Source organism: Ipomoea nil, unplaced genomic scaffold, assembly GCF_001879475.1.
Source record: "Ipomoea nil cultivar Tokyo-kokei standard unplaced genomic scaffold, Asagao_1.1 scaffold2368, whole genome shotgun sequence".
NCBI classification, from domain to species: domain Eukaryota; kingdom Viridiplantae; phylum Streptophyta; class Magnoliopsida; order Solanales; family Convolvulaceae; genus Ipomoea; species Ipomoea nil.
The window spans coordinates 693191-717127 of NW_017618796.1; the positions used below are offsets into that span (position 1 = coordinate 693191).

At 39.2% G+C, this 23937-nt stretch overlaps 1 protein-coding gene across 3 annotated transcripts; it reads left to right on the forward strand.

The window, feature by feature from the left end:
* Window positions 1-9355: 9355 nt before the first annotated feature.
* LOC109152103 (E3 ubiquitin-protein ligase MARCH7-like) lies at window positions 9356-14407 on the forward strand. Of its 3 annotated transcripts, none has more exons than XM_019299682.1 (8): window positions 9356-9703; window positions 10256-10666; window positions 10909-11029; window positions 11467-11773; window positions 12141-12213; window positions 12780-12870; window positions 12949-13028; window positions 14005-14407. In XM_019299682.1, the coding sequence occupies exons 1-8, from the start codon at window positions 9623-9625 to the stop codon at window positions 14161-14163; spliced, it is 1323 nt and encodes a 440-aa protein (XP_019155227.1). In that variant the 5' UTR covers window positions 9356-9622; the 3' UTR covers window positions 14164-14407. The 3 variants fall into 3 exon arrangements, with proteins under 3 accessions (XP_019155227.1, XP_019155229.1, XP_019155228.1); XM_019299684.1 differs by having other exon boundaries at window positions 9358-9703; window positions 10263-10666; XM_019299683.1 differs by having other exon boundaries at window positions 9362-9703; window positions 14081-14407.
* The last annotated feature ends 9530 nt before the right edge of the window (window positions 14408-23937 follow it).

Consider the following 23937-nt stretch of genomic DNA (forward strand, 5'->3'; position numbering starts at 1 on the left):
CTCAAATCAACCATGTCCTCCGCCGGATCCGACCGTACAGCGTCCGATGGCCAATCTCCGGCAGCCGGTGGCTCGCTAGCCGGAGCGCACCACTACGTTACAATGAAACTCACGCTTAAAAATTTCCTTTTTTGGCGTATGCAGATCGTCTCCTTCCTCCGCAGCCAGGAGCTTCTTGGATTCGTGGATGGCAGCCTACCCTACTCGCCGGAACTCCGGCCACTGATGACGCAGCGTCCAGCGCGGCTGCTCAGTCCGACGCTTCGAACCCGGCTTTCAAAGCCTGGGTACGACAGGATCAGACCATCATCTCCCTCTTGGTCTCGTCGATGGCGGATGAGACGCTGCATCTTGCTCTTGGGAGGAGCACCTCGGCCGAGATATGGTCCTCCATTACCGGCGCGCTAGGTTCCTCAAGCCAGGCGAGATGCTTAAACTTATTGTCGCAGTTCCAGATGTTGAGGTAGGGAAACTCAACCACTGCAGATTACCTTGGCCGTGCCGGAGTACTGGTGGAGTCCCTGATCCAGGCTGGCCGGCCGCTCACCTTGATGGAGCAAAATCTATACATCATTCGTGGCCTTCGTCCGGAGCTCAAGACACTCGCCACAGCACTCACTGCAACCGGCAATCCCGTAACTTTGTCTCATTTGTCTGATTACTTGCAGGCACATGAGTTTATTTTGGTGGATGACTATCCATCCGTGGACGGCAGTGTGGTGCACACTGCCATGTATGCCGGCCAAGGTCGCGGGTCTCACAATTCCGGTGGTGGCCGGAATCACAACAGGGGCGGCGGTGGTCGATCGGCTAACGGCAGTGGCGGACGAGGACAAAATCGCGGAGGCGGTCGTGGTGGCCGTGGGAATCCACGGTGTCAAATTTGTAGGTCGCACGGTCACACGGCCGTGTATTGTTTTAAGCGATACTCTACGCAGCCACCTGCTCAGGCGCATGTCGCCGTGTCTGGAGAAGAACCATCGTCATCAGCAACGCATACTCCGGATGGGTGGTATCCCGACACCGGAGCCACTGCGCACGCAACTCCGGATGCATCAATGATGGGAAATTCCGAGGAGTACGGTGGACCGGATGTGCTTCGTGTTGGCAATGGGGCAGGTTTGGCAATCTCGCGAGTCAGTCACACGTCTATTCCATCCGAAACTAAAAATCTTCATTTAAATGATGTGTTACATGTCCCGCGTTTATCTGTCCCGTCGTTGTCTGTTCATAAATTTACTAATGACAACAACGTATTTTTCGAATTTCATAACAATTCTTTTTTTGTGAAGGATTCCACAACCAGGGAAGTGCTACTTAAGGGCTCTACTTCTGGCGGGTTGTACAAATTTCCACTGTTACGGTCACCATATGCGTTCGTCAGTTCCCGTGCAACACCTACCATTTGGCATAACAGGCTTGGACACCCGCACACTCAAGTATTAAATAAAATCCTGAAAAGCTGTCCTGTCACGGTCAATAAAAATACCACTCCAGCACTATGTGCATCGTGTCACCTGGCCAAGTCATCTCGATTCAAGCTAGATAGTGTTTCCCATTCTAGTGCAAATGTACTCGATTTAATTTTTACAGATATTTGGGGTCCTTCCCTTGAATTGTCTAGTAGTGGAAATCGTTACTTTTGCTTATTTGTAGACGACTTTTCCAAATTCTGCTGGTTTTATCCATTAAGGATGAAATCAGATATATATAAAGTGTTTGAGTCGTTTCAAGTTTTGGTAGAGCGGCAGTTTTCGCGCTCTATCAAGTCCATTCAGTCCGATCTAGGGGTGAATACCGCAAACTCCACACAACTTTTCAAACCTTAGGTATAAATCATCGCCAATCATGTGCCTATACGCATGAACAAAATGGCACTGTTGAACGCCGTAACAGGCATATAGTCGAAACAGGTCTCGCGTTACTTGCTGAAGGCAAAGTCCCGCAACAATATTGGGACTACGCCTTTGAAACAGCAACGTGCTTAATCAACTACTTACCATCATCAGCAATCAATTATGAAAGTCCCTACACTCGTTTATTCAAAGTCCCACCACCCTATAGCTTCTTATGTGTCTTTAGGTGTCGGTGCTACCCACATCTCCGCCCATACAATCGACACAAAATTGAGTACCGGTCTATTCCGTGTGTCTTCCTAGGTTACCCACTCTCCTTTAGGGGATATAGATGTGTTGACCTGGCTACCGGGAAAACCTATATTTGTCACCATGTGCGTTTTGACGAGGCTAATTTTCCTTTTGCAGCAATAAGAGACTGTACACAAGTTACTGCGCCTCCGGAAGTCCCTTGGGCAGTAGCTCCCTTATGTCTACCGGCATCAAGTACTAGCCACACAGTCCCGTCCAATACTGGCCTCTCTGAAAGTGAGCCTGTACCGCTAGCGAGGGCCCCCCCTCAGTTAGCAATTACTCAGACTGCTCCGGTAAGGGCTCGCAAACGGCGTGCACAACCTCAAAGTCGGGATCATGTTATGCGCCTACGTCACATGACTAAAGGCACGGCTGAGCCCTTCCATGCCTTGACTGCGGTTGCTGATCCTACTTGTTACTCCCAAGCTGTGGGACATCCCCACTGGCGTGAAGCCATGGATCAAGAGTTTAACGCTCTATTACATAATCAAACCTGGCGACTGGTCCCTTCGGAGCCTCACATGAATATCATCGGGTGTAAGTGGGTATTCCGAACAAAACGCACTGCAGATGGGTCGGTCGAACGGTATAAGGCTCGGCTAGTAGCCAAAGGGTTCAATCAGGTGGCAGGAGAAGACTTCTTTGATACGTTCAGTCCGGTGGTGAAGCCAACCACGGTACGACTCTTGTTTTCTTTAGCTGTAACCAACCAGTGGACTCTCCGACAATTGGACGTACACAACGCCTTTCTGAACGGACATTTAGCAGAGACTGTATACATGAAGCAACCACCGGGGTATGAGGATCCGTCCACACCCGGGCATGTTTGTCATTTGCAGCGGTCCTTGTATGGTCTCAAACAGGCCCCACGTGCCTGGTTTAAGCGGCTACACGATTTTCTGTTATCCGCAGGGTTTAAGTCATCGAAGACGGATGTGTCCTTATTCTATTACACTACAGGCGTTTCTCGTGTTTATCTACTAGTCTACGTCGATGATATTATTATGATGGGCAACGACAGTACACTAGTAGACACTCTCTTACAACGGCTTGCTTATACTTTCAAGATTTGGGACCTAGGCTCATCGGGTTTCTTCTTGGGTATCGAGACGGTGTCTTCCTCTAGTGGCATGTTTTTGTCACAGCGACGTTATATGGCTGATCTATTGGGCCGTTCAGGTATGGCTGACTGTAAACCGCTTTCTACTCCGGCCGCTGTCACGAAGGCCGTCTTACCATCCGAACAGCTCTATGATAATCCTACTCAGTATCGGCGCATTGTGGGGGCTTTGCAATACTTAACCGTCACGAGGCCGGATTTGAGTTATGCAGTCAACCGTCTGTGTCAGTACATGCACTCACCCACGGATGAGCATTGGGGCTTGGTAAAACGAGTCATGCGGTATGTAAAAGGGACCATGAGTTACGGTTTACGGATTTCTCCGTCTGCATCATCCGATATTCACGCGTATTCAGACTCTGATTGGGCTGGTTGTCCTATGGATAGGAAAAGCACGAGTGGGTTTGCGGTCTACTTAGGTGACAACTTAATCTTCTGGCTCTCGAAGAAACAGCGCACTGTAGCTAGATCCTCCACTGAGGCTGAGTACAAGGCGCTAGCAGATGTCTCCGCAGAGGTTACTTGGGTTGTTTCGTTGCTACGAGAACTTGTGTTACATTCAGGGAAGCCAGCAACGCTCTGGTGTGACAATCTTGGGGCCACCTATCTGTGCGGCAATCCGGTATTCCATGCTCGGACCAAACACGTGGAAATAGACTACTATTTTGTCCGTGACAAGGTGGCTTCCGGTGAGTTCCTTGTTAACTATGTCTCTACGACAGATCAGCTGGCAGATATCTTCACGAAGCCGTTACCTGCTCCGCGGTTTGCTGCTATGCGTGACAAGCTCAATGTTGTAGCCCTCCAACCTTGTGCTTGAGGGGGTGTGTTAGAATAAGGTGCTATTATTTATTATTTCTCTTGTATTATTTTAATATTATGTGACTTAGATAGATTGACTTAGTTTAGCTATCTATTAGGATTAGTTAGACTGAGATATATTCTGTAATCCTGATGTCACGTAACAGTTAACGAAAACCTTTTCTCAATCATTATAAAGTTGCAAACATTTATTTTTGTGACAGTTATATATAATCAATCTCTCATATATTATCTTACATTTATATACTTTAAATTACCGATTTAAATAAACATATTCAACATTATACCTATGCATGCACATCTTCTATATAATATTGCATTGATATACTTTGAAATACTTATTTAAAAATAACCATGGGGAATTATCCCATTCGCGCAAAGCGCGTAGAAAAAACTAGTATCTACTATACTAATAAGAGCCCAAGAGAGTTAGGCCTATAATGGGTAGAAAAAATGGCGGTCAAATTATTTAATCAAATGAATGGCTCAGATTGATCAGATTTTAATTTTTCCTTAAGATTTACTAATTTATCCTTAATGAATATGATTTTCCGTTAACTTTTCCGTTAAATATTATCTTTTCCGTTAGTTCACCGTTAACTTACTCATTGATTTCAATAAGAAAGGTCTTAGGTTCGAACCTCATCCCAATCAAAGTTGACATAATTAGTACTCTATTTTACTCTTATTAAATTATTATATATATAAATAATAATTTAGTAGTTACAACAAAAAATAATACATATGCATTTCTTTAATTTAGAATTATGTGTCTACAATGTCTTTATTCAAAAAAAAAATTATTCATTATCAATAAATTAAATAAGAGAAATAATTTCATTAGTTATATTGTATTTATTTTTCTCCAATATAAAAATTCTTTACATTCAAATTCATCAATTGATTATATTTGCTACATTGTCCCTACAATGTCTTTATTAAAAAAAAAATAAAAAAATTATTCATTATCAATAAATTAATTAAGAGAAATAATTTTATTAGTTATATTGTCTTTATATTTCTCCAATGTAAAAATTCTTTACATTCAAATTCATCAATTGATTATATTCACTACATTGTCTATTATCTTTTTTTGTACACTATTTTTAATTAAATATCAAATTTATAATACAAAATAATGCTATATATTTATTTACCAAGTATTTTATTAATACCATGAAAAAATTAAAAAAATATATAATTAATAAAGCCAATCATATTAACTACTTAGGGATTTGTTGACAAAAAGAGTATTCAAATCACATAACAAATTGAAGTGAGAATTACCTCGCAATGTCATTGTTTGAAAATCAGCAGTTAGCGGTTAGCGTTAGCGGATTATATTAGCGAATTTGACCAGTGAATTACATCAACGGTTGGTAAAAAGATATTTGAAAAAATTAATTGTTTAGATTAACATGTAAAATGACCTAAGGGTATACATAATAATAATAATAATAATAATAATAATAATAATAATAATAATAATAATAATAATAATAATAATAATAATAATAATAATAATAATAATAATAATTGTTTTAGAAAAAAAAATATAATTAAGCCAATTATATTAACTACTTGGGGGATTTATTGACAAAAAGAGTATTCAAATCACACAACAAATTGAAGTAGAAAACTATCTCGCAATGTTCTTGTTTGACAATCAGCAGTTAGCTCTTCAATATTAGTATATATTTAATATTTTATGCCCTAATTTTTATTTGCTTCCCCTTATGTCCCGTATTTGGTTTCAACCATACCTATACAATTATTTTATTGACAATTATAATCAATCTCGACTATATTATCTTGCATTTGTAAACTTAGAATTGCCTATTTACATACGCAAATTTAACATTCAATTATCTATGCATGAACAATTTCAATATAATCTTGCATTGATATATTTTAAAGTACTTATTTAAAAGAAAAACATTGGGCATTATCTCAATCGCGCAATGCGCGTAAAAAACTAGTACTAATAATAAGAGCCAATAAAATTAGACGTATAATAGGTAGAAAAAAAATGCCCGTCAAATTATTAAATGAAATGAATGGTTCAGATTATTCAGATTTTAATTTTTCCTTTCAAATTTATCCTTAATTATTAACTTACTCATTGATTTCAATAAGAAAGGTCTTAGGTTCGAACCACATCTCAATCAAAGTTGGCATAATTAAGGTCCTCAATCTATTTTACTCTAATTAAATTAAATAAATTAGTAGTTAGAACAAAAAATTATACATATGCATTTCTTTAATTTAGAATTATGTGTCTACAATACTTTTATTTTTTAAAAAAATATTCATTACCAATAAATTAAATAAGAGAAATAAACTAGGACTATGTGGTCCAATGGTACCTGGGTTGGACTTCCATTTGGAAGATTGTAAGTTCGAGCCTCAGCGGAGGCGTTATTAGCTCTTTGTGTTTCAGTAGGTTGAGAAAGTATATGAACAGATACTACAATGTAATAGAGCTAGTAGCATTCAAAAAAAAAAAATAAGAGAAATAATTTTATTAGATATATTGTCTTTATTTTCTCCCATGCAAAGAGTCTTTATATTTAAATTCATCAATTGATATTCATTACATTGTCTATTATCTTCTTTTTACACTATCTTATAATTAAATATCAAAGTTATAATTACAAAATAATGTTATATATTTATTTAACAAGTATTTTATTAATACCATGAAAACAAATAAAAAAAATAGTCTATCATATTAACTACTTGGGAGATTTGTTGACAAAGAGAGTATTCAAATAATCCAACAAATTGATGCGAGAAACTACATCGTAATATCTTTGGACTACATCATATTTAAAATGTTCAGATCTCCGGCTTTGACAATCCTCTATAGCTTCTTCAGATTGGGTCTTTACCGTGTGAGATATATCGCACATTGGGTTGAGAATGCGCTCTCTTACCGTCTATTTGAATTGCTGTTGAAATAGTGGATTGGACTCATTGATGGTGATCCCCTAGACGTAAATACAATTGTATCAAACTAGATAAACAATACTTTGTGTCCCTTACTTTTTGTTTGATCTAGTAGTCATATCTATGTATAATTTTATAATTTAAAACGAAAAAAATGTTAAATAAGCCATCAATTTAAATAAGTCCTCAATAAAAATTTATGAGAAAATTTCAATTTTGGTCCACTGACTATTGAGGTTGTGTTAATTGCAACACTTGACTTTCAAAAATGTTTATTTAATACTTTGACTATGCAATTCTTATCAATTTTAGTCACGCCGGTCAAATTACCGGCTAAATGTGACCGAAAAGTTTAAACTTATTAAATAAAAGGGGGAAAAAATGTCATTTCAGGATTTTTTTTTTTTTTGAAAATTAAAAATTTGTAAAAGTGTTCACCTTCTTCTCCAACTGAAATTCAGCATGCCCCGACATTCTCCCCGCTTGGAGGTTACTGACGGCGTCACCGCCGGTGTGCCCCAGAAGTAGGATATGGCTGGGGGCGCCGCACGCCGCCGGGCTGTTGAATGCTCCCTGCTTGGCCTCTAGGCCATGGAAAACAACTCCCTCGCACGTTTCAATATGGAAGATGACGTCTGCGTCGCCGGGCTCTTTCTCCATCGCTTCATCGATTTCTCCATCGTCGGCGGCTTCATGCGTGCTTCAGTAAAGAGATTATGTCTGCGTCATCGGCGGCCGGCTTCACGCGTGCTTCAACAACAAATTTGGGAAGCCAATTGTTGACCAAATCCGATACCGACAAGCTCATCTGCACCGTAATCAGTAGATCCAGCAGGGCAACCGAAAGTACTGCTTGGATCATCTTGAGGGTAACTATAAGCATCAGGACATAAGCCCTTGAAGAATTTTGAATAATCACTAGGATCACATGGTCCCTCGTTGCAGCAATATTGTTGTCTTCCAAAGGTGGTGCAAGGGTTGTTACAGTCGCCGTCAACCTTGAGAGCGGCGGGGCATTGGCCGTTGACATCAACCGTGCATGAGATTGTGTGGCATTTGTCGGCGTCGGGCTTGGTGGGGGCGAAACTCAAGGGGATATTGAAGCTAAGCCTCTCACGTGTTTGGCAGTACAGGGAAAAAAGATGAGTCTTTTCCTCTCTTTGCCTCTCATCACGCAGACACAAATCCTTTGTTTACTCTTCACTCTCTTCATTCCTTCCCAATGAAGGTGAAAAACCACCATACACCCACTCTCTCTCACTTTCTTATCTCTTCTTTTGACTCTGTTTCTTGATCTTGCTTTCCATCTGGGTTTCATGGTTTCTGAGGTGTTCTGTTGTTTCTTTTTGAGGAGGGTTTAACTGTTGTGTGGTTTTTAAGTTGGGGATTTCTAGGAGGTTTTGTGTGTATGGTAGTGAAATGTAGTTTCTAGAATTTGGTTATGGTGCATTTGGCTTTGTTGTTTTAAATGGAGTGTTTGGGGAAGAAGAGGAAGGGTGTGGATATTTCAGTTGCTTGTGAAAAAGAGGAGGCTTTGCTAACATTGGTTCGTTCGCACTTTTCACTAGAAGATTACTCGAGGAGGAGAAAGAAATGTAAGGAAGTAGTGGTTAAAGATGATGCTGTGACTCCATCGTGGACGCCTTTGCGAAGACGCCGACAGTGAAGACAAGAAGGAGATCGGAGAACGAGCAAGTGGGATGTCGGAGAAGAGGGAGTACGAAGCAAGAAGAAGGTTTGAATGAAATGACGCTTTTGCCCCTTTTATTTAATGAATTAAACTTTTCCGGTGACATTTGGCCGGTAATTTGACCGGCGTGACTAAAATTGATAAGAATTGCATAGTCAAAGTATTAAATAAACATTTTTAAAAGTCAAGTGTTGCAATTAATACAACCTCAACAGTCAGTGGACCAAAATTGAAATTTTCTCAAAATTTATTACTTCATACGCGACATTTGGAAGGACGTTTGGGGTGATTTTACAGCTTCAAATACACCATTTCAAAAGTTTAGAACACATTTATATCTTTATTAATTAGAATTATTTGTATGCTTTTATGTAAATATTTTTAACAGCAATTTCTCATTTTTTATCTCAAAAATCTGCTTTTTCTGTCGAACACAGTCATACAGTCATACAGTCATTGTTCTAAGGAAAATACTACATCACTCTAATTTTTTATCCTCAACTTTTATTTTATTTTATAAATTATTGATGTAGATATATTCCTTAAAATTTACCTATAAAAATAACCAATTTAAAAAATAAAGGAGTAGAATTTGAAAGTAAATGTACTCTTGTTCTAAATTCACAGCCATAACTTCAAACGCTCCAAACTGAACGTTCTTCCAAATCAATGCATAGTCAAAGATGAAGAGTCCTCAGGGTTCCCTCCATTGCAATTAGCGATGACGTAGGTGGCATTCCCCTCTGATTTATCACCACCTTCCTCAGCAAACGAAGCAAGAAAGCCAGATTTCACTCTCCACTGCTTTTTCTTGCATAATTCGAAAGTATCTTTCTTTCATCTTTGTTGTTTCTTTGTGTTTTTTCTTTTTAATCTTTATTTTACACAAAAATGGAAGCACCCAAATCCTCAGAGGCAGAAAGAAGCTCCAATTCAGCTGCAAATGACGATCCTTCTCCTTTGCCCCAAGAGGTTAACATTTCCCTTATCCTTTAGATTGATGGGTGGTTTTGAAGTTTTTATTTTTAATTAATTATTTCCCATTTTCATGGTTTCCAGGGGTTTTAGATGTTATTTTGCTATTTTAGAAGACTAGAAGTTTTATTTCATTGCCCAGCCTGAATGTTATACTGAGTTTTTAGTTACTGTAGACTTAGTCTGAGATTTTAGTTGTTTAATTGCCCAGCCTACTTCAAAGGTCTTGAGAAACTGTAGTAATTGATGAAGGATACTTGTTTTGTATCTTTTGAATCAGTAGTTGATGAAAATCATAAGTGCTGCTATGTATTTGATTGATGATGAGCAAATCAAACATCAGGGCTAGATTCTTGAAGTTTAGTATTTCTATCTAAATGTGTTGGCTGGCTTTCTATATATGGCAGGCTAACCACTTTGAGCTGAGGAAGATACAGTAAACATGAAATGATACTAGCATTGTTATGTTTTATACTACTGAATATATGCATATCTAGTGTACATTCAAAAATTTGAAATGTCATTTTAAATTCTGTCCCATCTTTCTAGCTTGCAGATGAGTCACTTAAAATACCTCCAAGGTATCTTGGGTTTGGAAGTGGCATTAGTGAAAAGTCTTCACCTCAATCTCCTTCCGTTACAAATGGAGGCTCATTGATGGGAGGCTTTCTTCGAGCTCTAAGCTTCAAGAAAAAGACTGCTGCACCAGATGGTGAACAAAGCTCTCTCATCCGACCAGATTCCCAGCCATCTTTACAAAGACCACTTCTAGGTGAAAGAAGCTCTCTCATCCGACCAGATTCTCAGCCAGCTTTACGAAGACCACTTCTAGCTAATCCAGTCTCACGCGTGATTTGGAAACGATGTACTTCTTTACCTTCAAGAGCTGCTTCAAACTCATCTCCTTCTGCTTCTGCACCTGCTTTTGCCAGGACATCCGATGAATGGCAAAAATCACAAGTAAGCACCTGCCTTTTCTGCTGTGGAGCATGCTGATCTTTCTTGTAACATACAATATATGTAAATTTCAGATGTTTCTGGCCCAATAGAGAATGGCAAGGTTAGCAATTATATAATCTTGTTTGGTGGTCAAAATTGTTGCTAACATCACTAAACAGTAAATAGCTTTCATTTCTGTACCTTGGTTGCTACTTCTGGTATACAAATACAACTATGTGCATAACAATTACTCATGCTTTTAGTCACTGCGGACTGGTACATCTCAAGCTACTGTCACAAGGATTCCCTCTGCCAAAAATGTGGTTATTGTGAGATCAACATCTTTTGCTAAACGTGAAGATTGTGGCCCAGATTCATGTGATGGTATGTGTCACGTGTGCATGTGCTGTGCCATCTTTTTCTGTTTGACTTCTCACTTTTAAACACAAGAAAATATGTCAATATGACTTGGGGTAGAGGTGGGGCATTTGGAGTGATAATAGTTCGTTCATGTTACCTTTTGTGATCTTTTTCATTAGTCAATGTTTGTTTTGGCAGAATACTTCCTGTTGGATTGGTTACCGTTGAACTTTACCATATTTATAAAATCTTCCAGTAATTAAATAAATATAAAGAAATTTCAGTATGTTTACTTGGTTTGCTAAATATTTCCATACATCCAAAACATTTTAAAAGATAATTTTGTATTGAATTTTCATTTGATTTCCTGTCCTTGTTATGGCTAGATCAGAAGTCGTAGACAGATTCTATAAACTAATTAATTAATTTGTTTTCTCTTCTTTTCTATTGAATTAAACTAGAAATTACACCGGCCCCAGTGGATGAGGATCAAGAGATTCCCGAGGAGGAAGCTGTTTGTAGGATCTGTCTCGAAGCATGTGATGAAGGCAATACACTGAAGATGGAGTGCAGCTGCAAAGGTGACCTCAGACTTGTACACGAAGAGTGTGCAATTAAGTGGTTTAGCATGAAAGGAAACAAAAATTGTGACGTTTGTCAGCAGGAAGTGCTAAATTTACCTGTAACTTTGCATTTTGTGCCAAGTACTACCCAAGGAAATATTATGCTGGACCATAATCAGCTAACTTTGAACGCACAAAGAATAAGGTGGGCATTGTTGACACTTGGTTCCCCAATGTTCTCTTGGTACTCATTACCTATTACCTTTTTCTACACTCCACACTATTTTGATTTTTGAAACTCTGTTAAAGTTTGATTCAGATAAATAACTAAATACAATTTTTTTTTTTTGGGTTGATTTTTTTTACTATTCACCAAGTTCAGAATATTTACTTAACTGAGCTAATCTATAAAACGATTTTAGTAAAAACACTTTGATCGTACACTTTGAATATTCGTTAAGGTTTAAACCCGGAATGATGATTTGCCTATTGTAAAATGTATTAGTTATGATTACTTGTGCAGTGTTTTGGCATTTCGTAAACTAGCAACTAAATTTTGCATATTTGTGCAGTGCTTGGCAGGACTTTGTGGTGCTTGTCTTGGTTAGTACAGTATGCTACTTCTTCTTTCTTGAGAAGTTACTGGTGAGTTTTCATAGTTTTATGAAATAAAAAATTAAAATAAGTTTTATTTGATTTTATATTTAATGCAAATAAAAAAAAAAAATGTTGTCTCTAGAAAGAGGATATAGGTTCTCTCGAGCATAGATGTCTTAACACTATCACGACAAAATATAAAATTACCATAATTGAAGAATAACAAAAAATAATGATGACTAAACAGTGAATCAAATAAGACTTCAAAATAAGAATACCTTTGAGTGTTTTATTTCTTGTATGTGGCTTAAATGAAAATAAGATTTGTATCTTTCCCACTTTCTGCTATGTTGATAATGCGTAATTACTTGGTCAATCTCTATCTATCTTTGGCACACAGATACCTGTTTGTATCTAAAATTCACATTTAATAGATTTACCTGGCACAACTATGTCATCAAAGATTGAACCAAATGTAAATATGTGCAAATATTATTTGAAGAATCTTTTCCACTCTCTGAGGAGTGGTGAACTGTCAAGAAATGTATCATGATCGTACTATTTTGAAAAGAAACTTCTGATGTTTAATTCCAACTTGTCCCCTCTTTTTGTAGATCCATGGCATGAAAACTAAGGCACTGGTGATTGCTATAACGTTCTCGTTTACTTTGGGTCTTTTGGCATCTATTTTTGCAGTCATCCAAGGCATGCCTATGTCACTTACACTTTAATTTGCTTATACGATCGATATTTTTGTTAAAGAAATCATCTCTTTGTATGCAGCAATTAAACAGTACATATGGGCCTACGCAGCTTTAGAATTTGCACTTGTCGCCATGATTCTTTGCCTCTTCTACTCTATGGTGAGTTTTATTTAAGTATAAGTATTATTATGCCAATATGAGTTCCTCTTGTTCTCATTTTCTGGTGCTTTGGCATTTAAATTCCATAAATCAAAATGCTTGTTTATCCCTCTAAATTCAGCTTTCAATGATTGAATTAATAAATAAAACTATCGTGTAAAATCACATACATAAATGTTCTAAAGAACCTCCATGCCCATGCCTTGTCTAGTTGGTAGAAGCCTTTTGACCACTTGGTTAGCGTTCAAAGTTCAAACCTCACAAAGAGTAATCCTACTTAAGCGTTTTAGTCTTTCATTTATGAGGCTATTTAGTCCCCTTTGTTTGGGGCGCTATATTTTATTCTTGTTAATGGACATTATATTGGAGACGTTCATTCATTAATCAACTATAATACATTGTATACTTACACCATTTAACACAATCACCGCCAGTACACCCAATACAATTGCCAAACACCCCCAATATACGGACTGACCCACCCACCCCTCCCCACCCCACAGATATAGGATTAATGGTGGAAACAAGAGGGAAGATAAATCAAATTAAAATAGAGTTAATTCCATTTTTAGTCATAGATTTATAGATGGAGTCTACTTTTAGTCCTTATTTTTCAGAACATCATCTCTGGTCCTAGTATTATTGTGGCATGATTGTTTTTGGTCCTCCATCCGTTGAAATGTCATTAAATACATAGGCATTTTGATATATATACAAAGTGGGTTGACCCCCTATGTTTTTATTTTTTTGAAAAAATCCTAATTGAAGACCGAAATGCCCTTGTTTTTAAGGGCATTTAAACAGTTTTGTTGACGGAGGACAAAAAATGATTATGCCACAATAATACTTGGCCCAAAGGGGATGTTCTGAAAATAAAGGATTAAAAGTGGATTGTCACGTATAAATATAAAACCAAAAATGAAATTAACTCAATTAAAATATGAATATGGCAGGCTGGTTTGATACAGAATTACAGATTCTGCAGATTGTTTCTGTTTCTTGTCCCGCTATCTATGAGTTGCAACTGATGCATGAAAATCTACCTTTGGCAGCTTCATTTACCACCCATTTATTCAATAACGCTGTCATCAGTTTTGGGTTTCGGAGCTGCAATGGGTCTCAAGTTCATGTATAGTCGATATTATGCATTGCGAGTTCAGCTTTCCCCAAGCTCTAGCAACGTGTGATAATTAAGCTGGCAATATTGTTAATAGTTGTAACCTCTATTGAGGGTTGGGCAAGGATGTGTAAAAGTAGCAGTGTTTTTCTCTTCTTGAACTTCACTGCCTCCAGTTATATGGTTTTGAGGTATCTTGAACTTCATGAAATGTGAAGCAGGCTGCGTATATGTAACGTTTTCCTATTAACTATTAATTATTAGGGATAAGAGTCAAATAAACTCTCAAACTATACTGAAATGTACAATTAAATTCCTGAATTTTAAAAAGTTCCAATTAGCTCCTTAAACTAACAAAAATCAAACAATTAACTCTTTTTTCAAACAATTTATTGAACTTTTTTAAAGTTCAAGGGCCTAATTGAACTTTTGAGTAAACTTCAAGGGTCTATATATATATATATATATATATATATATATATATATATATATATATATATAGTGTTGCATTCACATGAAAACACCCTTAAAATATAAACCTATGGACAAATATGGACCATTAGATTAGATTAGATTAAGGGAGTAGATTTAATAGGGAAAAAATAAATCAGAATCGTAATCATGTGTAATAAGGGCAATTAGGACAATTGTTTAGAATATTAATTAAGGTAAAAATAGGATTTTGATTTTTCACCTAAATTACACTAGACTAATTACAGTAACATTTGAAATTAAACACTACATAACACGGCATTCCATTCCCAACCCCACACGGCAATGGCAGACAACGCACAACTCCAAAACTCCGGCCATTCAAGGCACGACAGGCAAGCAACGAACGAGGTGTAGCAGAGGCAAAAATGGATTATACGTTGCCATCACTGCTAGGTAATTATCCAAACTTCATCACAATAGATGAATCATACAGTATGAGTAATTATTGAATAGTTTGTGATAAAAGAAAAATTTAGGAATGTGTATGAATCATTTGTGTGCACGTATGGGTTTTACGTAAGAGAAAAGGGCAATTGGACACTGTAATCATGAAAACGAGATTAACACAGTGCGTAGGGGATCAACAATTGACACACATTCATCATGCACACAATTAGATGGTTAAGTGCACATAAATTCGCCCGTAGTTTTCCATTTTGTAATAACAAAGAATAAACTAAACGGCAGCTAATTAATAATATGGCCACTGACGAAGTTAGCGTGCGCACAAACACCGATAATGTTGATAGAATAGTAATGGCCAGTATTACACGCGCACTCTGTGGTTGTAATGTAGGGTTTTTGAGTATGAGCCCATGCACACATATATTAACGTCCATGCACATCTCCAAAACCCACTGTACACATTGCAATTAACAACCCGTAATAAAAAAACAATTATTTGACATGAAATACGTAATATTCAACTACTAAAAGCTTCATTTCATAGCAGGCGATTTATTAGTGAATAACAACCTTAACGTGTATTTGTTGTGATGAATAGGTGAAGACCAATGTGGACACGGTGTCCAAGAATGTGAAATGGAAATAGGCCAAAATGGTCCAAAATACTGGAGGCCGAAGACCCCAAAAGATAAGACACCATACGAATGACAGATATTCGAAACAGTCGATGTCGGGATTGATTTCTACCTAGCCTACGCTAAGGAGGCAGGATTCGATGTCAGACACGGCACAAAGCGTAGAAATAGAATGAGAGAAGTGTCAATTAAATACCTGTTGTGCTCACGAGAGGGTTACAAGGCTGAAAGGGCAAACGCCAACAACAGGTCGAAAACTAAAATGAGACAAAGGAGAGTGTCAAACAGGATAGGATGTAAGGCACATATGGTAATGACAAAGTGTGACACTGGAGGCTACCAAGTCCACGCAATCGAGCTCCAACATACTCACTGCATATGCTCAGAACAAGGAAAAACTTTTTTAAAGATAAATAGGCAACTGGACATCGGCCACAAAACCTTTCTGTCACACTGTGCAAAGGCAAACATCGGTCCGACAAAAGCTTTCAGACTGTTCAAAGAGATGGTGGGAGGTTTTACCGATATAGGAGCAACATGCATTGACTTCTGCAATTTTAGACGCGACCTACTAGCCTATATTGCTGAGGCAGACGCACAAATGGTGATAAAAGACATGTTCAAAAGAAAAGAGGATAACCCGGACTTCTATTTCGATTTCGACATAGACGAAGAAGCTCAATTAACAAGGTTATTCTGGGTAGACACAGAATCACGAAGGAATTACGCATGCTTCGGCGATGTCATGTCATTTGATGCAACATACAGCACAAACAGGTACATCTCGATTCAAATTAGTAATTACTACCGATGTGTGTGCGTACTGTAGAAATGAAGGAAAAAAAAAAACGAACGCGCACAGTTGACGTACGCAAAATAGTGTGCGCAGTAGCGTGAATTATAGAAGTAATCAATGCACACGAAATGAGAACAATACTAACCATACACATGCGAACTTTTCAGGTACAAGTTAGTTTTCGTCCCTTTCACAGGGGTGGATAACCACAAAAGATGCATTACATTTGCTGCCGGCCTGATTGCGAAAGAAGATGTTGAGTCGTATGAGTGGCTAGTAAAGAACTTCAAAACTGCGATGGAACACGCACCAAGATGTACAACAACTGACCAAGATCCAGCACTAAAGATAGTAATGCCAAAAACAATGCCAACAACTAGGCACAGATTCTGTATGTGGCACATTACGACAAAAGTTGGGGAAAAGGTAGGGGTTGCATTATGGCATAACACTGACTTCAAGAAGGCATTGAACAATACCATATGGGATGACACATTGACCATAGATGAATTTGAAAGATCATGGGAACAAATAATGAAAGACTACAATCTTGAAGAACATAGATGGTTTGCCCAGCTGTATGAAGCGCGTGCATCATGGATACCTGCGTACTTCAACGACCTACAAATGGGAGGACTACTCAGGACAACATCAAGATCAGAATCAGAAAACAGCTATTTTGGGAGATTCACAAACCACCACTCCAGCTTGGTAGAATTCATAGCACAATACAACAGTGCCATCGGAGAACAGAGACATAACAAAAAAAAACTCATCACAGAGAATGAAGGTTCGTACCCTGAAACTAAAACACCTTTGAGTATTGAGAAGCACGGTGCTAAAGTGTACACCATAAACATATTCTATGAATTCCAACAAGAGGTATGGGAAGCCAGCTTCACGTGCCACATCACCGACAAAAAGAACGTGGGTAACATATGGACTTACAGCGTCGAGGAAACAGGCGGGAAAATGTTTGAAGTAACCGAAATACCCAAATCAACGAAAATAGAGTGTGCATGCAAGAAATTCAACCGAGTTGGTATACTCTGCAGGCATGTGATAGTTGTTATGAAGGCAAGAGGGTATGAATCAATCCCACAAGAGTACATTGTTCCACGATGGACAAGAGAGGCATGTGCACACCCACTGTATGATGTACCATGGGCAAAAACACCAAGTACCCCCACAACAAATGAAGCATCAAAAGTAGCCAACCAACTTTGGACAAAATTCTACAACTGCATTGGATTAGTGAAAGGTTGGCCAAACAAAATGGAACAAATGTTAGCAACATTGCAACAACTGAAAAAGGACCTACAAAGGGAGAGGCAGCAAACACAAGGGACTAGCAACAATGAATGTGTGTTCGAAACATTGCTAGGATCAAGTAGGCCAGGAGACATACAAATAAAACCACCCAAAGTTGCAAAGAACAAAGGAAGTGGGAAGAGACTCAAAAGCAATAAAGAGAAGGCAATCACAAAGCAACAAAAGAAGAAAGAAAGGACATGCAACATATGCGACTTCCCAGGCCACAACAGCCGCACTTGTCCAGGCAAGGTAGCACAAGACGAAGATTAGAATAGTATTTATTTCACAAATAATGAACAATGCAATTTAGATTACCAGTTTTTATATGAAGCATAGTTATTATTAATAAACAATCTACGCACACATCGAAAATACGAATGCAAACATATGTTTTTGGGGAAAAAATAAACGCATACCACCCCAAAAACACACGTCAAAAATACAACTGTGCACAAATGTTGTTGGCAGAATAAAATCTAAGGAAAAATAACTTAAAAACTCCGCATACTGCATAAATAGGAACGCGAACACATGTTCTAGGCAGAATAAAATTGTAGGAAAAAGAAGTTAAAAACTCTGCACACATATAATATACAAATGGGCACACTTGTTGGGACAATACAATTTAAGGAAAAACAACTTGAAAACTACGCACACATCAAAAAAACAAATGCGCACACATGACGTTGGGACAATAAATGTAAAGGAAAAACAACTTTAAGCCACCAAACACATCAGAAAAACCAATGAGCACACATGGTGCTGGCAAAAAAAGTAACGCATAACAGGCACCAAGAACATGCACCAAACAATTGAGAAATGAGAACGACCTACGCACACATCCCAACCTAACATGCGCACACATGGTGGGACAATACACTTTAAGGAAAACCAACTTAAAACTCCGCACACATCAAAAGTACAAATGCGCACACATGAGGTCGGGACAATAAATGTAACTGAAAAACAATATTAAGCCGTCGCACACATCAGAAATACGAATGCGCACACATGTTGAGACCAACATACAGTTCCAAAACAACGGCAAATAAAAGTCACTAATCCAAAACCCAAAAACGAGCACATTGCTCAAGACCCGTGTGCACACAATAACAAAAATAGCTGAACAAGACTAACAAAATAGGCCAAATATCTACACAGGTGGAAGAGGATCAGATATAGAATGGTACGCCCGAGAAAGATTGCGCTGCCTGTGCACATTAAACTCCGAAATCACAATCTCCGACATGTAACGTATCCTGAGCCTGTGCAGCGTAGTAGTGTCTCCCTTGAGTAGGCCACAGTCCCAATCACGAACACGCTGGCCAACAAACGACTCCATATGCCGCATAAGAAAAACCCCGCAGTCAATCTTATTCTTCGAATCACGCCAAGGCATTTGCAAGCGCTTTGATTCCACACAAACACACACAGCAGATCGCGAAGGAGAACTAACTTCAAAGAATTTAGATAACATCCCCATCTAAAATTAAAAACACAAAAACAATTCAAACATCAGTCATACTAGATACAAAGGAAGAGATCAACCACATAAATAGAATAAGGGGGGGGGGGGGGGGGGGGGAGGGGTTCACAAAGATCAACACTAACCAAATCCTCAACACAATCACCATATTTCTCCTCCTTTGATTTGGGATTAGAGTCATTGTCAATAATCTCATAACGACACCGCAGAAAATCAACGCACAGCAAGAAATAGTGATCATCACGCAAAATCAGGAAAAACATCTGCACATGAGAAAGAAAAACCATATGGGTAAAGCGTACTTGCGCAAATAAATAAATAAATGAAATAACACCGTAGAAATTGGGCACTGTGCACCAAGGACACAGAAGGTGTGCACAGGCAGAAGCAACGAACAACAGAAATTCAAAAAAAATTGAAAGAGTAACCCACAAATACCATGTCAACTTTACAAATATCTTCATAAGGTGACAACTCAAAATCCATCAACAACCGCTCAGAAAACCAAGCCAACCTCTTCTCCGGGGGATGTGAAGTATCAACAACTGTAGACAACTACAAAACCCAGAAACAAAAATAAAAAACCCATGATCCAAACATAAACAAACACAGGAAAACAGCACCACCAACAATAAACAGAAAGGGACGCAATGAAACCAAAACTAACCGTCGTGAACGTAGAAGCAAAAAGGCTTGAAGGTGCCGATCGAGCCTTTGAAGCCTCACGACGATTCAGAACAACCGCCCATGCATCTATAACGGCCACGTAAACCGCAGAACCCGGGGTCAGTGACAACAAACTCTCCCACGAGACAATTCGTGCACCAACAGAAAATATAGTTTCAACCCTAAGTAAGCAAAACTATAAGTGCAAAGAATAAAACCAATATGCAAACAAAGATAAGAAACACATCAAGTAAACTAACATGTCAGCCGGCGAACCCCCCAGTAACCAATTCACTATCAACATATCCTCCGGTAGGTCAGGCATGGGAAACGCAATAGCCTCACGGGAGACAGACGCCTGATACTCAAGCGGAGCAGCCACAACCGGAGGAAAAGACCCAGGAGGCATAACAGGACGCACCGCTTTAACCGAAGCCGCACAACCCTGGCCATCAGACAACGTGGGCTCAGAAACCAAACTCACCTTAGGGCACACCTGATATGAAACAAAGAAATGAGGGGAAGAAAACAAGAAACACAAGAAACACATATAATAAAATTTGCAACTAGTAAAATCCGAATGTCGTGCACAGCTATAAATATAACCTAGCACAACCCATCCACCTAACGATTAAAGTGACTAAGAAATACAACCGCTACACACATTTACAATAGTCCAGGAGAAGATATAAACTTGCAAATACCAAAACCACAAAAACACTAAAAACCAATAATGAACTGCCATGCACACGCAAGCATAAAAACAAGCACACAACCAAATACGTTAACAACAAACAAATAAACAAAGCCACTACAGACATCTACAAACCCCCGGACTGCACACACGCTGAACCCCAAGAGAAACACATGTTTGCCCACAAAAACTAAAGGAACCAACCTCAACTGGGGTAACGAACTGCGTACAATCTGACTTTGGGGAAACACCCAGACCTGAAACACCATCACAAGTGGCATCATCAACCGGCTCCGGCAAAATAACCTCTTCCTCCAAGGCCCCAGCACCAGATACGTCAGCACACACGACCCCAGCCCCCTGCAACGAAACATAACCAATATATTACACCCAACGAAAAGCAAAAACCAACCGAACACATCCAACGTATAACAAAAAGGAACAAAAAGTATTTACCTCATCCACAACATTAACGCAATCACACTCAACAGCCATACACGCAGTAGCAATATTATTACCAACTCCAGCGACTGCATCCGAACCACTACCAAAGATACCACCCACCCCAAAATCCTGGGTCAAACCAAGGCTAAAGGACGGAACATCACCAAAGCATACAACCTCAACAATTTCCCGAAAACCAGCCTCCAAGTCACGCAAATGGGGCTGAATAGGATGATAGAACTGGCTACAAACCTTCTGCAACATAACCCTACCACGAGCCATCGCGAACAACTCAGACAACCCGCGAATGGAACTCGAAAAAACATCAGCAACCTCAGCAACCCCACATTCAAAAGTTTGGGAAACACAAACCAAAAAAACAAACATCATGATGAACCAAACGCGAGTGCTAACCAAATCAAAGTGGGAAACAAATAAAACACAAACACCATGGAAAACACAACAAAAACAAAAAAACGATTTTACCTTGGGCCCAAATTCAGTACGGCAGCCCTCATCGGCATTCGCCTGCAACGCAGGGGGCTCAATGACCCCAGAACCAAAACCCCCCAGACTTATCTCCGCAGCCTCGCGGGCAGCTAACAACTCAGGCGTCCACCCCCGAAACGAAGGAACCAAACGAGGAACAGAGCGCTCAAAAGGCAATATCCGGTTAACATAAAACAACTGAAATACAAACACACTGAAATTAAACACAAAATGCAAAACAAAAAATACATCACGCACAAAGGAAAAATATGACAATACCGTAACAAACTCAGCAGGCCCAACAAAGCACTTATGCCGGCCAGATTTCCAAGCATCCTGCGTCTCCACCAGCGAATCCAAGAGAAGCTTGCACCAATTGAGATCACGAATGCATCCAACGTCATCAAAACAATGGAAATACATTTGATTCGCATAGCCGTTGGTCATAGAAGACACCAACGTGGAGACCACCAACATAGATAAATGCCTCTTAAACCATACCCCACCATCCACCTCGCCCATAACCTTATCTGCAATAAGGGACGCAGTGACCGTATGTCTCACCTTCTCAAACAGCCCCCTCCAGTGTTTTAGCAAGTTACTTATATGATTCTTATCACGCTTCTCCATCTCAATATGTCCACGTGGAAACCCCAACACCAACTCAACATCCTCCTCATGAATAGACACAGATCTTCCACCACCAAGGTCAAATCTCCTAGCCTGGCCATCAAAATTACTTAATAGCCAATGCAACAGGCGTGGAGGACACTCAGCAACCTTGAAATCCAACAACGCACCGAAACCCAAACTCCTAATATCATCCTTCTATTGCATCGACAAGTCCACAAGCGCATCAACAAGAGCCGTCGCCTGTGCCCGAAACTTAACAGTTGGAAAATATAATTCCTCGACAGACGCATCCCCGCCACTAGACTCACCAGACGACCCATTATCCTCAGGAGCAACATCAGGGGCATTCCACAACGGGTCTTGTTGCAATCTCGACAAAAACGCCAAGGGCGGAGAAACAAAGTCATCATCACTCACAGAACATAAAGCCTCACTAGGAGCACACTGCACCCCCTTGGCCTTCTTGCCTAGCAAAGGAAAAAAAAAAATCATCCACACATGTAGCTGACAATGAAACGAGCACACCCAAAAAGTTAACAACGCACACATCTTAACAAAATGCCACCTAACACTACCTAATTAAATTCGAATAACACAGGAAAAATTTAATACACCCAATTAAAAATGCCACCACACAATAAAGTACATACTAAAATCACTATAACTGAACAGACATGAGGATTTATCACTACAATACAATATGAAAAAAAACAAGTAAACAGACATGGACATTTAATAAACCAGTAACCATTAAATAGACACGCACACAGGGAAACACCAACATGCACATATTCAAACACCCACACCCAAGCCGCCCAACATGCTAAAACCAAAGCCGATACATAGAATTGGCCAATTGTTCAACAGCCAAACCAACAACAAACACCTACCCCGAATCAATTATCCATCAAATACTATCCCAACTAGCACAAACATACAAAAAATATTAAAAGGAAGAACCCAACCAATGTTACAAACAACTACAAAACCCAAAACTGTGAACCTAAAAAACACTACCAACCGTAAGAAAAACAGATGAAAAAAAAAAACCACTGTGATACAAAAAAAAAAAAAAAGAATAAAAACGAAACAAAACAAAAAAAAAAAAAACCAAAACATATATCAGAAAAAAAAAAAAACAAGTGAAAAAAAAAAAAAAAACGCCACAATAGACCGGAAACTGGCGAAATCCGACACCAACACCCCGGAAACAACCCACCGCCGACGACCAACAACCAATCCCCCAGCCAAACACCATAACCAGTCCCCCACCGCAACAATAAACTCCAAAACAAAACCCACACCCCAACTATCACAGCCATCAAACCACCATCAAACCCCCACCCCACTGCGGACACCTACCCAGGACCAAGAAACAGACACCAACAATAACCCTAGCTATCAAATGCGGCAAAAAAAAAACACAATACCCGCCACCCGAACACACCACCAGACCTACCGCCCAGCAAACACCAAAACCACACAGGTTTAACAAAATATATTGCACAAAAACACAAAACCCCCCAAAAAAAATCACAATATACAAACCAACTAATCTTGCCCGACAACCAGTGGACCCCTCCTCTTCAGTGTTACGCGGTCCCCCCCCCCCCCCCCCCCCCCCCCCCCCGACAACCATGGCTACGTGTAATTGAAGACCAGAGAAGCAAACTCGTGGAAGAAACGCATGATGCGAAGCACAACACCCTCCCCTACGAACGAACACAAAAGAAAC

Bases quoted from the DNA above. Each gene is read 5' to 3' on its own strand.
- LOC109152103 (XM_019299682.1), top strand. From the start codon at position 9,623: ATGGAAGCACCCAAATCCTCAGAGGCAGAAAGAAGCTCCAATTCAGCT. The intron at 10,667-10,908 runs GTAAGCACCTGC...TCATGCTTTTAG, and splicing joins ATGAATGGCAAAAATCACAA to TCACTGCGGACTGGTACATC. The intron at 12,214-12,779 runs GTGAGTTTTCAT...CTCTTTTTGTAG, and splicing joins TCTTTCTTGAGAAGTTACTG to ATCCATGGCATGAAAACTAA.